At 47.7% G+C, this 12,643-nt stretch overlaps 1 protein-coding gene across 2 annotated transcripts in view; it reads left to right on the forward strand.

The window, feature by feature from the left end:
• LOC144152684 (uncharacterized) overlaps positions 1-6,507 on the forward strand; it is a 36,425-nt gene extending 29,918 nt beyond the window's left edge. Inside the window, exons 10-11 of one of the 2 annotated variants that reach the window (XM_077684068.1) lie at positions 1,273-1,515; positions 4,035-6,506. In XM_077684068.1, coding sequence (XP_077540194.1) covers positions 1,273-1,515; positions 4,035-4,370 — 579 coding nt within the window. In that variant the 3' untranslated portion in view covers positions 4,371-6,506. Of the gene's footprint in view, positions 1-1,272; positions 1,516-4,034 lie in introns of both variants that reach the window. The other variant, XM_077684067.1, reaches the window with a different exon arrangement.
• Positions 6,508-12,643: the final 6,136 nt, after the last annotated feature.

Below are 12,643 nucleotides of genomic sequence, written 5' to 3' on the forward strand. Positions count from 1 at the left end.
TCCTTGAAAACCCTTGAATTTTTGCTTTTGAAGCTTGTACGAATCCTGAATTGACCTTCTTTATCTGCGATCATCCACGGCTTTCTTTATGGCTTTACAGCCGCCCAAGGGCACCGCCATGTTTGTCACAAAGGACATATGAATGGTCCTTTCTGGCCTGTACTAGTCTTGTTAACATTGTAGAGTTAGTCTCTTTCGGCTTTGTCTTTTTCAAGACGTTTTTCTGCAATCATTTTCTATTACATGCCGCATCAGTCCAACTCCAACGTTGTTCTGGTGTACCTGTACTGTGTATGCAGACAAACCTGTACGTTCAGATGCTCAATTTTTAAGACGTGGCGTAAGGGTAACTGGGGTCTTGTGGCTTTTGCTCTAATTGTGTTTTACCCTGTTTTAGTTTTTGGCTGCAAGTGGAAAAATGCGTTTTAAAGCTAGGGCAGTTTAGTGATGTAGCTCAAGTATTTTTATCCTAAAGTTGAAGGCAACAAAGATCTTGTTCTGATTTATGAAATTATGCGCCTACTGCATTTGTTCATTGGTTTTTACGTGCAGTATGGTGCACAGTAAATATTGGAAACTTAGTCGGTTTCCTTGTGAATTATGTTCACCCTTGTAACTGTATAGAAGCATAGTATTTTGCCATCTGCTCCAAAGTAGCTTGTGGTTGCTCCAAACTAGAATTTGGCCTGCAGCAACAGCTGCACCAAGAAGTAAAATGCCACTTCCATTGCCGAGTCTTACGACGGCTGGTGGGCTATAAATAGCGCCGGACAGCATGGGGGTCGTGTAGCGCGCGGTGCATGGCCGGCTGTGGCTGGCGGGATAGCACAGACGCCACGGAGGGGGGGAGGGCCCGAAATAGTCGTTTTATTTTTATAAACATTTGATTTCAGTTAGGTTAATGCGCTAACTATAGTAGTTTAAGTAAGTTCTTAGCCCACCTGTCGTGTGAGACCGTCTTGAGGCTGGCATTCATCCGTGCCTCAATAATATGACTCCCCGGTCATATGACACTTTCACGTGGTCCCTTGAAAGTCGTATTATCGAGGTTCCACTATACCATTTTTCCGGCACAAAGAATTCTTTGTAACGAACCAAGTTTGTACTGTATCTCTGGCGTTCCCCAAGGGTGTACCCCGTCCCCATTGGCGTTTGTACTATTGTTGTTGGGACAAAGCAGTCTTCTGAATGAATTGAACTCTACCTTTGGCATCCCTCAAGGCTGTACCCTGTCCCCATTGATGTTCCTGATCCCTCTTTGTGCTGTGACAGGTGGTGTCAGTGTACGAGCGGCAGCCCCTGTCAGACCTGGCGGAGATGGTCGGCGAAGTGCCTCAGTTTGAGGACGTGTACCAGTGCCTGCGAGAGGTGATGGAGAACCACGTGCCGGCTGTGCTGGGCCCGTGCGAGCTGTGGGTGCTGCGCCGCCTCCTGGGCACCCTGGCCGCGCTCCTGCGTGCACTTGACCTGCGCCGGGACCGCTTGGGGCTGCACTGCGAGCTGTTCCGGGTCGCGGTCAGTGTGCATCCCCTCCTCTTTTTCCAGCCCCGCTGTGCAGTTCGATGCTCATCCTGATGCTGGGGAGCCGTTAAAGTTTGGCCAGTTGGCATAGCACCTTAGGAAAAACACAGCCCACCAATGGACGGGACAGATTGGAAGAGGCGCTTGGGTTGTACCTCTCTTACAATCTTTCCCGTATGTTTACGCGCTGCGTTTTCCTTCAAGAAGTCACTGGAAGGCATGTTTTCCAGGCTAACACTGATTCGGAAAAGTTATTCGAAAATTTGTTGGTGGTTAAGCTTTTCACTGCCACTCCCAGGATAACTCGGGCAACCACATACGGACTCCCCCTGCCACACACGAGTATTCTCGTGCTGCCTCTTTATCTAACTCCCTGCCTCTTCTGAGGCAGCTCCGGGAAAAAAAGTATTGTGGGTATGTCAAACCATCTATTGAAAAGTCACATGAAGACGTTGGGTAAATTTTACACAACAGATCCATGTCGCTTCGTCCTATCTTAGCAGCGTGGCCGTGCTGCGGCTAGTCAGATGCAACCAAAGCAGTGAAAGGAATCTCGCTATCTGCATGTCAGCTGCCAGCTGTCGCTTTTTGTTGTGCGTTATTTTGAAGAATATCATACTAAAAATTTTTTTCTGAACACCCGGGCATTCTAATTAGCAAGTGATTACTTGCTGCAATAATTTGCTTGTATTCCTCTGTACAACATTTTTCATTCGATAAAGTAATCCTGAATAAAGTGTTCACATCTCCTACAGAAAATCGTAGTGCATTTCTAGCATAAAATTTCACCCGTTCGAACTTGGAAAAAAAAAAAAAAAAAAAACCCCTGAAGGGTTTGAGGACCAGCCACAAAAATATATATGCACATACCGTACTTACCCGATTCTAACGCACCCTTTTTTTTCAGAAAAATAGGCCGAAAAATTGCATGCGCGTTAGAATCGGATACGAAACCGAAACTGCAGAAACAGCGGAAATTTCGCCCCACCCATCGCCATCTCAGGATGGCGCCAAAGCTTTTAGCAACGATTTTTCGGACGCAGGAAGCCTAGCCGCCTAGGCTTTTCTATCGGCATTCACACAAATCGTCAAATCGTTCCACTTGTGCGCTAGATAGCAATGGCAGCAGCGGCAACGACGGTGCGCCGCTTCCACGAGTGGCTTACGAGCAGCACTCACGCGTTCAAAACAAGCGGTCGGCTGAAGCATGCGCCTCTGGAGAAGCTCGCGGGATGGACGTGCGAGGCGTGAGCCACGATTCCATCGACCATGGTTGAACTTTCATTCAGAAGTGTGGCATCGCGAATGCGCTTGACGGCACCGAGGACGAGATGTTGTAGTCAACAGAAAGCGACCAGGAGAGCGAGACGAGGGGTAAGATGAGTGAGATTACTTCGGGAAAGAAATCGCCCGTTACCCTCACATTCGTTTTTCTGAGTCGCAAAGTTCCGTGCGCGTTACAATCGGAGGTGCAAGCTCTTTCGGTGCTCTTGCCAGGAAAATTGGGTGTGCGTTATAATCGGGTTAGTACGGTATATATATATATATATAAAGGCGTGGGTTCGGTCCCCACTCTGGGCGCGTTTTTCTTTCTTTCTTCCTTCTGTATCCTTAAAAAAAACCGTTAACTTCATTACCTGTAGCAAAAAAAAGCCTAACCACACCCCTATGCCTCCTTTGGCGTTCTAGACTGCCGACCTATCTTTCTGTATTTCCTCAACGAGCCCCTCATTTCCTTACTATATATATATAATTACCATTAAAGAAAGGTGAGAGAAGCACAAGAGCTAAAAGTGCGTCCAACCTTCACTGAAGGTTCGCCCGATAGATGGTCAAACCTCACAGACGCAAATCACAACTGTAGAATGAACCCATGCGGCGCTTTTTCGTGCACTAAGTAAGTGGATCTATGAACGATCTAAATGTATACTGACACATGGTGTACGAGACAAAGGCGTACTATTGCACTCCTTGTACGTGATCGAGGCATCTCTTGTCTTATCTAGAAGTGCCCCTTTTTCACGATGCCGAGTAACCATTTTGACGTGCTGGAAGCCCGATTTCAGGCACGCGCCAGGTGTCCAGAGATCTATCTTATCAGAGCTCTTCGGTCGACCAGCCGTTAAACCCGCAGATGTGCTCAGTGAGTGCACCGTCTGTCTCCCCCGTCTCCGCTTGGGCTCATAGCTCAATCAGTTAGACAACGGGCTCTTGCTCCGTTTCTGTATTTGTTCCAGGTTCAATTCCTGGTGGTGCCCGTAACTTCGTTTATTTGTTCGCGGGAGTTTTTGTGACCAACAGTCACAACAGAACCCTTGGGGGATAGAGGTAAAAAGCTCCGCTTTAAAACGAACAGGATGCTCTCAATGCATTGAGCAAACCGACAGGACATTGTAGCCAAACCAGCAGACAAGGGAGGCGGGATTATTATTCTCGAAGAAAGCTCTTGCTTGAAAAAACTTGGCAGTGATTGGGTTAATGGGCCGATGATGATGGCAGCAATGTCCCCGCAGGAGAGCCCGCCGGGCGACAACCCGGCGCCCTCGGTGCAATCCAGGGAGGAGGACGAGCGCATGGACGCCATCAACTTCCCGAGCATGAAGACCCGCAAGGAAGCCATCATGTCCTCGTGGAACCCGCTGGGCATGTCCCCCTCCCTGCTCCAGGGGCAGTGGGCCAACATCCGGGCGGTGCTCGCCGACCAGGTCCTCCGCTCGGTGGACCCCATCACGGCATCAGACACCGGGGAGCAGCTTCCACAGCCGCCCTGCCGCCGCCGCGGACGCCGCCCCAAGGAGACCACGGTCTGCGGCGAGCCCCTCGAAGCGTTTTCGCCGTGGAAGCGCTGATGGGCATCGGCAGTGTTCTCCACCCATCATCTTGGAACGCAACCCTCGCGAGTCCCGTCCGACTGTTCTTGGCATGGAAGCACTGACAGGCATCACCACCGTTCTACGTCCATTTGTCTAGTGCCTTGCAGGCCTTGCAAACGTCCATTTGCCTTGCAGGTGAACATTTTTTGATGTGAAGCACTGAACTGTGGACAGTTTAAATTGTTTTCTTTTCATCTTCAATCCTTGCGCGGGCAAGACAAAGAGTTCTCAAGGTGGGAGTGTCCTTGCAGCTTTCACAGTGGAAGGTCCTAGTGCACATGAGACAGAGCTCTCAGCGTGGAAGTGTCCTAGGGCAGGTGCTTCTGGCTTCAACAGTGGAAGAAGACTCCAACATAGAAGTGAACTTATTGGTGCGAGGAATGCAGAAGTGGTTAATTTGTGCATGAACTGCGCCTGTGAAGAAGCTCTTACGTACGACACATCCGAGAGGGGCTAACTGGTTGGTTCTGTCCTGGTAAGACCTACTTACGGGGGTGGAAAAGCTTCTTGAAAAGTTTACTGTGGGAGTCTCCAGGAAAGTAGGTCCCTCCTTTGTCAGGCAAACGGGCACGGGCACCATTTCGCATTTTCATCAGCCATTGTTGCGGACGTTTTGTTTGTCGATCGCTCAAGTGTAGCGTATCCTCCTGATGCATTCTGCCACGTTGTCTTGGCATATGGCTGTGTCCTGTGGAAATTTACACCTAGTATTCGCATGTTTTTTGCATTCAGTGTGTTCTGTTAGGAGCCCCAAGGGCACAAATGTTTTGAATTGTTTACTTCTGAATGAACTAGCTTTCAGCCATTGCTTTTTTGGGGGAAGGGGGGGGGGGACATTCATAGATCAAATGACAGAACAGGCAGCACTCATCATGTATGTTTTGTTTTGTTTTCACATGCAAAGTTTGTTATGAAAAAAAAAAAAATTCGGAGAAAGAGTTAAAATGTTTGACTTGTTCAAATGTTGTTATGCAAGGTGGAAGAGCGTGGAGTTTGGTCCTGTGGACTTGTGCTTTTACACTATGATTGCTTGAGAGATCAATTAAATGTTTTAAAATGCCAAGGGAGCAGTCCTATGCCTTGTTTACTCCCACATGTGTATGTGTACCAATCACTTGTTTCCCAAAGCAGACAAGATGGGGGAAGGTCCCATTCCTTGGGCAATGCCTTTGGACTCTGCAGAAGTCTTGACTTGGAGCAACTGAAGACCCCAACTTGCACACTTCTTAGCAGTTCAGTGAGCAAATAAGCCACATTACAAGGCTACATTAGAGTTTGGTGTAATGAGGTGAAATTAAAGGCAGAACTCGCTTGCCATTTTACCCTCCTCTATTGCTTGGGATGTGGTAAGCGTCGCACGTAGAGCGGCGCGTCCAAGTGCCTGAATGCAATTGCAAGTTGTTGGGGGTGGGAGGGGCGGGAATTCATGGGTAACAGTTTGGGCAAAAAGTGAGTACAAGCAATGGTAATGCTTGTTGTCAAAGCTTTACGTTTTCGAACTTCACTTCAGCTGCAATGTGTCCCGAAGTGGAAAGATGTGGATTAATTCACACTGCGTGTCCCACTCTAAGCCAGTGCATGCCTGACTCGGGAAAGCACTTTGAAAGTATTTGAAGCCACATTAATGCATTCTTCTAGAAGAAGACACGGTACTAAATGTGCTCAGAGTGCAGTCAGTCAGAAGCAGTGTCGAACATAATATCAAGGCCCAATTTCTTGGGCGCCTACATGCAGACTGCATGCTTCATGTAGTTAATAAGTTTGGCGTACAACTTGAAGAATCTTCCTCACTTTCCCCCTGCTGTCCCGATTTGGCTTCCGAGTAATTTTGTGGCCGTATTGTTTTGGGACTGAAAGCGAAGCAGTGATTTCCAGGTAAGTATTCCGGCAAGGCAGTTTTGTGGCGCCAACTATAGAACTGAAATTTTTTTAAAATAGGGTGCTGTTTTATCTGCATGGTAACAATGCGTATGTAACTACTACTGTTTTGGGCATTCCACTCAGTTCATCTTTCTGTGAACACAAATATGCACGCATTTAGAGATAAGTTAGAACTTCAGCTAAGATGTGCATTTACGCGAAAGATGTTCCGCAAAATAGGTGCATTTTAAATAAAACCGCAAATTCGAAGTGGAAATTTAAACTACATAACTTAAAAAATAAATTGTAATGTTGTCATTTCTCTCTTCTACTCCTCATTGCCTATGACTTCAATGCAGTGCATCAAACTTGGGGCTACCATTGTAATTCAGCCCGGGGAAAGGAAATATTGGCGATGAGATGTTTGAGTGGCGCCCTCTGGCTCTGACGTCGGCTTAGGGACTCGCGCCGCTGTCGTCTGCTACGCTCCGCTTGCGAGGGGCAGCAGTGCCTGCGCTAGAAATCGCCTACTTTGATGCTTTATTGCATTAAAAAGCCTATTTTTAGTAATTAAGTTATATGTGCCAGCTTCTGAGAGATCTATATAATTTCAAGATGTATCCCCCACAAGTTTGCAACACACAAGGAGAGAGAGAACAACTTTCTTCAGAGCATCGGTCAGAAGATCGTGTGTAACTCCTCCTTTCTAGCTTATTCACGAGGTTCAGCGCTGAGAGCTTCTCGATAAGTATTCAAAATACGTAGGCTTCTTTCAGTATTTTTGTGATGCTCTTATGAAGGCTCAAGAATCTAATGCTACGTACCAAGCAGCGGGCCCCAACACGCGCATCGCACAGCAGGAAATAAAACGGCTGTCTTCTATGTCTTTCATTGTTGTCGACTTGTATCAGATCAACGCCGCCTGTATTAACATTGCCTGACGCGTCGCGCGCTTTTCAATGGGAAGGGTAGGGACGCTTAGTTCAGGCAGTGATCCGCTATGTGGCGCGTGCCGGCGGACATCTCGCCTTACGTCACTGCTCGCGAGTCGCGAACGCTGCACCCACTTCTACGACATGTGTCTGTCAGCTTGCCTGTTGGGCTTCAAGAGCCGTTTCGCTTACATCTTAGCCGTGACGGGGCGCTAGTTCTGTGGCGCACTGGGGATCTCGTTCAACGTGTCGCTCGCTTCATACTTGCTGCATTTTTCCATAGATAAAGACGGAGGCGGACTGAAATAGTCTAAGAACGTACTGATTGTTGGGTAGACATATAGCTAACAGAAAACGATATTTTCGGATGGGGGAGCCATTATTTTACTGATATATTTCTTTCTGGAGTATTTAGAGAAGAAAAAAATGCGTGCCTGTTTTTTGTTCAGGCGCTCACTTCTACGATTACTTTCCAATAATATCACGTGCTTGTAAAATTCAGATAATTATAGCAAACAAAAGGATAAGCAGCTGCGATCCCGCCACGCTGTCCGGGCGCTTCTACAGTACAGTCATCAATTTTAGAAGTGCGTACCGATTCGGAGTGCAAACAGGGGGGTCAAAACAATACCTAAATGCGGAGGGGATAGAGGGGGGATGCCCCACTCAGAAAATTTCAGGGCCTGTGATCCGAGTCGATAAGCGCGCAAAGCCGGCATCAGCCTGCGGCAGCGCAAGGGATTTTGCTTCGTGACAAAGGAAGTTTTATCAGTGACAGACCAACACAGACAGGCATGGTGAAAAACAAGAAGGCGTTGGAGCGCCGCCTCGGGAACGCTAAACAAACTTTCCACTATTTTGCATAGTTTTCGAGAAGCGGCGCTGGCTGGCGGACACGAAAGCACGCTGGAAGGCTACGGAGCGGGGAAGGGTAGGAGAAAGCAACAGGAGAGTGGCTGTTTGGCCATTTTTCGCTCACGCGTTAGGCACTGTTTATACAGGCGGCGTTGATCAGATGAATGTTTTTTTTTTTTTCTGTGCCCAACGCAATAATTTTTCTGCACCGTCACAAACATCTTATTAGTAGGGGTGTGCGAATATTCGAAACTTCGAATATTCGATTCGAATTTTTTGGTATTCGATTCGATTCGAACGGCGCTTTTATTGTTCGAAATATTCGAACCACCCAAAACTAAAAAAAAAAAAAAAAAAAAAAAAAAAATCAGAGCGTGTCTCAGCAGCAACGTCGCGAAGCATATACACGGCGAACGGTACGTGCTTTCGCAGACTGTATCGGTGTTTATTCGTAGTTACAGTGGACTCTCGATGATACGATTCTGGGGGTGCGAATTTCGGGATGATACGAATTTCCGAAAAGTCCCGGCGAAATTGCATTGTTTGCAAAGGGAAAAATTTCGGCTGTTACGAATGGACCTGCGCGGCCCGGCGGAAGATACGAACGAGCCGGCGAGGCACCCGACTGCCGAACGAGCAAGTAACGGCTCTCGCTCCCCTGTTTGTCACTCTTTCTCCAGAAACGGCCGGGCTGTTGTTTTCTGCTCGCGAAAACGCTCTGCGCACGCCCAACGCGCGCTGACACCGCCGCGAAACCACTCCAGGCTCCCACGCTGCGCGCGGCGCGGCCGGCGGCGTCAACATGGCGTCGGCTCCAGCCGCGAAGTGGCGCGGGCGCTCGAGCGACCGCTTCTAACCGTTCTTTAAAATACGGCTCAATGGAGACACGAAGTTGATTGTGCGGTAAAGGAGCTGATAATGCATGCGAAAACGGTACTATAAAACATCATCCGCGCCGTTAGTGAAAGCGCCCATAAAATATTTGCCGGGGTGCTAAGCCTAACCATCTCCGGCGGAGCCAAGCCGGCTGTCTCGATCTCATCGCAAGTAGTCAGGCTCCTCCATTCTGCCGCGCGCGTCGTGCGTCATTTTCTGACCGAGGTAGGCGTACCGCGGGCGCGAAATCGTCGATGCGGGCGTGAAAATACAGCGCTTGCCGAGCCGAGGCGAGTGAATCGCGTGCATAAACGCACCATGCGGTTCACGCTTGACTGTTGCGCGTGTAGTGCGTGTAGCGAGCTTGGGTACAGCGAGTGAGGAGACGGGCACGAAGCCACTCCAGAAAGGGCTGCTTTGCGACATGGAGGTTAAAAAAAGCAGAAAAAAATCACGAATTTCTTCACGCGAAAGTAAGAAAAGAAATAAACGAAAACTTTTTTCAGCGCCCAATTTTTTGGTCTGTGCTAACGTTGGTTCATACGGATTTCAGATGATACGAATATTTTTCGCGGTCCCGCGAGATTAGTATCATCGAGATTTTACTGTATCAGCGCGCGGCAATGTGCACGGGCTCGGGCATGCCTCGCTGCGCGTCGATGAATGCGAGCATAACAATGAATGAATGAAACTTTAATAATGATACGGGGGGCTTGTTAGCCTAGTTGGGGAAGAGGGGAAAGGGACTGGGGTGGCCGTACACTGCTCCCCGAACATGTCGAGCAGTTAACCTTTCACCATATTAACATTTAAGTGAGTGCAGACCTTAACCTGTTGAGTGCAGTGGCATTGTGTAATTCCTAATTTTACTTTGCGTGATTTGTTGTGCAATAAAGTTGCAGTTTTTTGTGTCTCTAGATGGTGAAAACTTTAATTTTACAAAAAACACTAACTATTCGTATTCGAAAAATATTCGAAAAATATTCGATTCGATTCGAACTTTGTTTTTATTATTCGAATTCGATTCGAAATTAAAAAATTGATATTCGCACACCCCTACTTATTAGTGGGTTTGGGGATGTTTGGGAGGCTCACAAAGATAGTGTGGATTTTCTTCAGGCTGTATGGCATACGTTGCATACGTTCCCTTTTTCACAAATTGGCTTTTGTTATGGCTGCGTGCAAGAAGATGCATATCCGCAGCGTGCGTTGTTTATTCACATGCAAATACAAGGAGAAGGTTCGTGCTACACCACCGCGATCGCACCCCAAACAACCTTGTCCAGAGTACTCGAAGGTGGCTTTTGTGATTCGAATTTCTCTTCTATCCATCGTTATCATAACGAACTGACTCTCAACCCGAACAATTATGACATGATTACGGCGTTGAAGGCATTATACACTCGCTAAAGAACGTAATAAATAGTATACGTGTTTTTTTTTTTGCAAGAATCGAAGCCGATGAATATTTCCAAGCAGCTCTTAATTGTTTTCCAACCCTTCCAGGCGTAAAGAACAAATCCTTTTCTACTTGGGATGGCGTTCTATGAATTAAATAGAAAATTACTCTCACTGTGTTGTCCTGGAGTGAGGACCCGGCCCACTAATAAGCTCGACTTTACGATTAAAGTTTTCTCATCCTCCTCCTCCTCTTGAGTGCAGTTTTCCTCTAACGTACATCTCACTATTGGGGCGATATGGCGGTGAGAAATGAAAAGGAAATATCACCCCAGGTCTGAACAAACATAGTGTTACTGTATCTTTACCGTAGACGTGACTCGTTTTGTTCAATAAACCTCCACACTGGTTAGAAGCCTGGTATAAAACGAGCACGCGCCTATGCACACAGTATATAGGTTATTTGGAACTCAACCTACATTTTTTTGCGCGCCATAGTGCATGTCGGCATACTTTCATACCATGACAACGAAAAGTGATGTCGTACGATACTTTTAAGCGTTCGGAAAGGTTGCAAAAACTATTTTACCTTGTGATTACCGGGAACCGTAATGCCTTCTGCCAAAACCGACAGCCCCGAAGGCCTGGAATTTGTTTTGGTCTTGTATTTTCTCAGTTGTCGGTTACTAGCAGCTGGCTGTTACCTTTGTTCGAAAGATTGCTTAATACAGAAGCTGACGCTCAGCTCCGACTCTTCGCGCTCCGCACAGGACTGGCTTCGCAAGGAATGGGGCGACGCCGGCAATGTTTCTTCCGTAGCGGTATCGAAAACTATACTTCAACTCACGCCTTGAGCTAGTGTATGCAATTTTAAGTCAATTATCATGATAAAAATTTACGCACACGCAAAATCTGGTGCGGGCAAGCACCAGACGCTAACCGAGCGCTAAGAAACGGCAGGGAAAGCGAGCCCGACTGAAGCAGACGATAAATGTGAGAATCCCTAAGCTGACGTCACGGAGGCGCGCTTCGCAGCGCCGCCCGTGGTCGCGCTCACCGCCAATAGACTCCAGATGGACAAAGACCTCGTACTTCGGTTCAACGACCCTGACACACCGACCAGACTGGGAACAAGCACAGCTAGGGATACTTGCCCTGACCTTGCCTGTGTGCTTGAGCCATCTACATATACTCAAGATCACCTGGAGTTCCCTGGCCGAACATCTCGGATCAGACCACGATATTGTCCAAATTGCAGTCACAGGAACCTAATACAAGGCAGTCATTGGCAAAGTGCGTCACACAAACTGGGAGGAATTTCGAAAAGCCCGGACGACCTCTACCCAGTCAGACCCAGGCTACAGTTGTTGAGTTACCGAACTAAAAATAGACATCATCAGACACCATAGAAACTACCACCTCTGAAGTCATTCCTTACATCGACAACCATCATCTTGGAATCTGGGAAGCCCGCTGGCAGTTGACGAAGTGATGGAACTGGTGATGACACAGTAAAAAACTACGAAAACACATCGTGAAACTCAATGCAAATGCAGCTGCCTACGCCAAAGACCTGGCCAAGAAAAACTGGCTAAAGATATGTGACGAGGTTAGTGGCCACCTATCCCTCAAGCAAACATGGAGCCTCCTTAGCCACCTGATTGACCCAGTGAAAGGAAAATAATTGGAGGCAAAATGGGGGATCACTCGCAGTATCAATGCCTACAAGGGCACCCATAAACAGCCTATTGACAACCTGGCCACACTCTCCCTCCAATGCAGAACACCCACATCGAAGACATGACACCCTGACTACAGCGGCCTTCACAACTCCACACTAGATGAGGACATGCTGGGTGCTAAGATGTGGGCGGAAGCCAACCATGTTGTATCTCCATACAAGAACTGAAGGAAGCGCTAGCCTCGACTAATAAGAACAGTGCACCAAGAGCCGACTATAATGTATTTGGGATCAATTTGAAGGTGATCGCTCGGGTGGCAAATCAGCAGCGTCACGTTAATGGTTGTATCAAGGTTATATATATCATGCATGAGACAACTAGGGGAAGAAGGCACTGCTACCTGTATCTCCAAAGTTATGAAAACGGCTGCTGTGTAGGCTGGAAGGCCCGCTAATCGATGCTCCCGTGATCACCTTCAAATTGATCCCGACTGTACAAAGCCCTGGCGAACTTGGAAGACACCGCCCTCAAATCACTCCTCCACCACGTGAACCAAGCCTGGCAACAATTGGTTACATTCGCAAGGAATAGAAACACTCAAGAGTTACTTTCATCCAAAAGCTAGGCAAACCACTCACCATTGAAA

This window comes from Haemaphysalis longicornis, unplaced genomic scaffold, assembly GCF_048455015.1.
Source record: "Haemaphysalis longicornis isolate Haplotype H1 unplaced genomic scaffold, Haemaphysalis longicornis Haplotype H1 scaffold_9, whole genome shotgun sequence".
NCBI lineage: Eukaryota > Metazoa > Arthropoda > Arachnida > Ixodida > Ixodidae > Haemaphysalis > Haemaphysalis longicornis.